This window comes from Gadus macrocephalus, chromosome 3 (assembly GCF_031168955.1).
Source record: "Gadus macrocephalus chromosome 3, ASM3116895v1".
Lineage (NCBI taxonomy): Eukaryota > Metazoa > Chordata > Actinopteri > Gadiformes > Gadidae > Gadus > Gadus macrocephalus.
In genome coordinates this window covers 24,072,208-24,077,207 of record NC_082384.1, presented here as the reverse complement: position 1 = coordinate 24,077,207, position 5,000 = coordinate 24,072,208, and the positions used below count along the sequence as shown (strand labels likewise).

The 5,000-nt window shown below is 45.2% G+C and overlaps 1 protein-coding gene across 1 annotated transcript in view; it reads right to left on the bottom strand.

The window, feature by feature from the left end:
* LOC132454193 (FERM and PDZ domain-containing protein 1) overlaps positions 1–5,000 on the bottom strand; it is a 51,492-nt gene that overhangs the window by 16,997 nt on the left and 29,495 nt on the right. The window contains exons 7-9 of the mRNA XM_060047413.1: positions 3,628–3,732; positions 875–970; positions 255–380 (exon numbers count right to left, since the gene is read on the bottom strand). Of these exons, the coding sequence (XP_059903396.1) occupies positions 255–380; positions 875–970; positions 3,628–3,732 (327 nt within the window). The remainder of the gene's footprint in view (positions 1–254; positions 381–874; positions 971–3,627; positions 3,733–5,000) is intronic.

The following is a 5,000-nucleotide window of genomic DNA, read 5'->3' as shown; positions in this document are numbered from 1 at the left end:
GTGTTTGTGTGTGTGCGTACGTGCTTGTGTGTGCGTGTGTTTGAGCGTAGGTGTGCGTACGTGCGCGTGCGTGCGTGCGTGTGCGTGCATCTGTCTGTGTGTGCATGTGCATCTGTCTGTCTGTCTTTGTCTATCTGTGTGTGTATGTGTGTGCGTGCATCTGTCCGTTTGTATGTGTGTGTGTGTGCGTGTGTTTGTGTTTGCGTACATATGTGCATGTGCATGTGTGTGTGTGTGTGCGTGCCTGTGCTCACCTGCTGGATCCTCTCCTCCTCGTGCAGCAGCAGCAGCTTGGTGACGCTGTGCTGCTGCTCCAGCACCAGGCAGAAGGGCTCGATGCGACACAGGGACAGCTTCTCCTTCAGCGTCATCACAATGTCCTGGGGCACACACACACATGGGCACGCACACACAGACAGACGCACACACAGACAGACGCACACACATACACACAGACACAATCACACCCACACACAGATTGACACACATCGACAGATGCATGCACATGCACACACACACACACAGATGCACACACACGCACACACACAGATACAGACAGATGCACGCACAGACAGACACACACACACACACACACATAGGCGCAAACACATCGACAGATGCATGCACATGCACACACACACACACACACACACACACACACACACACACAGATGCAGACACACGCACACACACAGATACAGACAGATGCGCACACACACACACACACACACACACACACACACACACACACACACACACACACACACACACACACACACACACACACACACACACACACACACACACATAACATTTAAGTATATGTAGCCTTGGAAAAGATGTTGTATGATGACATTGAAGACACACTCTGTACCTTGACCGTGGTGTTGGGTTCGAACTTGAAGGCTTTGGTCTGCCCGTTCTCCAGGTACACCTTGAGGACATTGGGGAGGAAGAGCAGCGTGTTGCCCTGGAAACCACACACAGAGGTCACAGGTCAGGGGAAGTGTCATGGAAAATGAGAACGTTGTAAAATCTGCCCGGTCCACCGAGAGCTGGATGATTGAACTCAAGATGACACAAGATGATTGAACTGTGGAAAACACTCATTAAAATTTGGCGTGTATATTTCTGTGTGTGTGTGTGTGTGATTTCCATGCATGTTTATGTACCCAGAGTAAATAACCACTGCTGTGTTCGCACATTCACGCTTCATTAAAATATTGTGGTTTGTTATGCTGGTAATACAAAAGCCAAGAGTTGTAAAGGGCTTGCATGCGGCTCGGGGGATAAAGTGCGTTGACTTGTAATCGGAAGGTTGCTAGTTCGATCCCCGGCGTCTACTAGCTGAGTGTCGAGGTGTCGAGGTGTCCCTGACACCTCACCCAAACTGCTCCTGACGAGCTGGCTGTCGGCTGACATGGTTGACTTCGGCGTTGCTGTGCGAATGTGTGCATGAACTAGTGAATGATTGTACAGCGCTTTGAGTGGCCACTGGTTAGCAAAGCACTGTATAAATGCAGTCCATTTACCATAAAGGTCTCTTCCTCCTCATTATTCTGGCATTCAGCACCAGTACCAACTATCCTCCATTTTGGAACTCAGGAAGATCTTTATTATGTGTCTACACACCGATGTTCTCATTGGTTCAAATATATTTCCCCGTTCCTCTCCTTCACCCTGGCTGAAAATACTCTTTGTCATATTGACTTTTTCTATTCTTAAATGCATAAAAAGCGATAGACATGCTGATTTAATCGCGTCTGTCTGATTCAGAGAATAGTAATGCACACTCTTCTCTCCATTGGAGGAGGTGAACTCCACATCAACAGCTACTATGGGGGAGCAAATCCCCAACCATCACACCATGCAGAATAATAAGGTTATATATAAACCCAGAATAAGAACCCACTTAGCTGCACTTCCTCTTAAAGCTTTATAAAAAAGAATACACCATTACGTCTGAAGGTTGCCTTTCCCATTATGTACATTTAAAACGCTACTGAGAATGCACAAATTGAGTTTCGTCTATATACACTCACTATAGCCCCCTTCGAACATGCAGTCTTTCCCTGCAATGTTCTGGAACGCTTCCTGCATGGGGTCATAAGGTGCAGCACATGGTTTGCAGCACATGGTATTCTATCAAAAACAATGTACCATTACGGCTGTAGGTTGGCTTTCCCAGCATGTAATTTTTTTTAAAATGCTATTGAGAATGCACCAATTGAGTTTAGACTATGTTCTGAAGCCCTCCCTCCCACATGCGGTCTTTGCCTGCAATGTTCTGGAACATTTCCTGCATGGAGTCATGAGCTGCAGAGCACGGTGCGATATTTAACAATTATTCGCCGCAGGTAAAGTGAATACTATCCAGTTTATTCCCCACTATTCACGGAGCCTGAGGTGAATAATTGTTTTAGTATACTGTATACTACACGTGAACACTCCAAAAATAAACAAGATAATACTTTTTGCCGGGATTTATTTGTTTTTATTAGCGGTTTATTTGTTTTTATTAGCGTGACGAGACGACCGTCACGCACGCAATACAATATCCCGAGTTTGAGATCTCAATCGTGGGATATTGCCCAATATCCCGAGATAGCGAACCAATCAAATTGCACCATCTTAAGAGGTTCATGTGTAGCATATACTAATTGGAGGTATCTGCATTGCCGATGTGCCTGCTCGCGGTACGGCTGTGTTGTCGATTGGAGCAGTAACGTTTCCGGCAGAGATGCTGTCTAGACCGTTCTCAACCACAGAGAAAACAACAACTTAAATACAGAGAATGACTTCCACAAAATTCAAACGAGAGGCAGTCCCACCAATTCCAACCTCACTTCTTTATCAGGCTAAAGTCTTCGAGCCAATATTGCCACTAAGATTTTACTGGCTTGATGTTTACACTGTATATTACAGTTGTGTTGTTAGACAGTTAGACAGAATCTCTATCAATAAAACAGGCTTTATATTCTTAATAATGGTCCTACACTATCTGTGTTCATTAGTTTAGACGGACACATGGGTAACATGGGTCCGACCTGATTGGCTTTCATGTGGAGCGAGCAAGCCAATCAAAAGACTCCGCTGATGACTTCATTGAATCAATAACAGTTTTTTCTGATGCGCCAACGCTTGCCTTGGGATTCGATGGCAATATGAACACCGCTTATTTTGCTTGCAAACAAGCACCTTTTTTGAAGAATGGCTGACAACTGGTCAGAGGGAGCTCCTCTCAGTCTGGCTATCTGTTGTCCATAACAATTACATTACCGCCACCTACTGGACTGTCCCAATGTCCATGGCCCCTTGTACCGTCATTGCTCTGCCACGTGTGAAAGAGGCGCAAGGCGGAAACGTCCCAGTGTGTTGCTGCATGCCTGGATAGTGGGAACACCTTGCAGTGCCTGAAAGCTTATCCAAGTCATTTACCGGGAACTATTTGGAAATAAGCTTGAAACAGCAAAGGTTTCCAGTATGTCGCACTATTGACTGCCCCAATTAAACCTGATCCACCAGCAAAACTGCTTAAATAGAATATATATAGTTGAAAGCGATGATCAGGATCAAGCTGAATTAGAAACAACATATGGGTGTACTTACGGGGCTTGAGATCCTCACCTGGGAGTTACCGTTGACTTCTACCTCCTCAGCGAAGTGGACCTTGACGGGATTGGACCGGAGCTTGGCTCTCTTCTCCGGCGTGATGAAGGATGACTTCGGGCCCTGGGGAGAGGACAGGTAGAGACAGATGGAGAAAAACACAGCCGGGAAAAGTTGGAAATCTGAAGTTTCAGTGAACTCACACAGTATTATGCCAACACTTTTTACAACGGTCTCAAGAGTTTGTATTGCATCCAAACTAGAAGAAAATATTGACGCCCGTGAACACGAGTGTAGCCCGAACCAGACCAGGCAGAACCAATCCATTAAGAGCCGTATATCCTCGTCCAAAATGGTCACTGAGTTATAGCAGTACTGCAGACGTAGCGAGGGAAGGCAAGGGCCATTTGAAATACCGGGACCATGTTTTGTGCAGCCCTTCGCCAAAAGAGGTTCAAATTTTCGGATCCTCAATTAGAGCCGATGGATGAATCATTTATGCCGTTTCGACGCTAAGAATTCATTATTTAATTTCCTGAACAGTCATTGGGGAGGATGACGCAGCACAGAACACTTTGAGGAGTCCATTATGTTTCCCAGTTGCTTTTATCCCAATAGTCCACTAATAGAAATGGAAATAACGGTACGCCCCCATGTCTGTGAAACCCAGTTACATTTACAGTTGACTCTGACCGTCAACCAACGATATTGTGCGCTCATGCATCGCTTTTAGCATGATGCAATTATGCCAACCTTTTCAAACGTAGGAATCTTCTGTCAAGTCATGACTTATATTTTTCTTGCTATATTTGAAGCTGAGTTCCTGCCGGGATGCGTGTAATCATTCACTGCGCTGAGTTGTACGGTTCAAGCGGTCGTTTCACCAGGAGCGCCGGAGACTTATTGAATAAGGTTCGGTCATTTATTGAAACGTTTACCTCAGCTCAGTGCGTAGTACTTAAGTCACGAGTGATTGACGCAAACTAAGGCGAGTTACCCCTGTGCAGTGACATGATGACAATGATGAAACATAATGTGCAAACATCTTCAAGGAAAAACACGCACACTGAAACGAACACACACACACACACACACACACACACACACACACACACACACACACACACACACACACACACACACACACACACACACACACACACACACACACACACACACACACACACACACACACAAACAAAAACACACACATGGACATTCATTCAGGAAGCGTGCGTAATCAACCAACCTCACAAATCATCAAGAGTTACAAATACAGAGACCACCATTTTTCTATCAGCATTCTATTAAGTAACGTAGGGCTGGTAGTAAAAGTAATAATAATAATCCCGGTAGTGATGATAACAACAATAACGACATCATCAAGTATT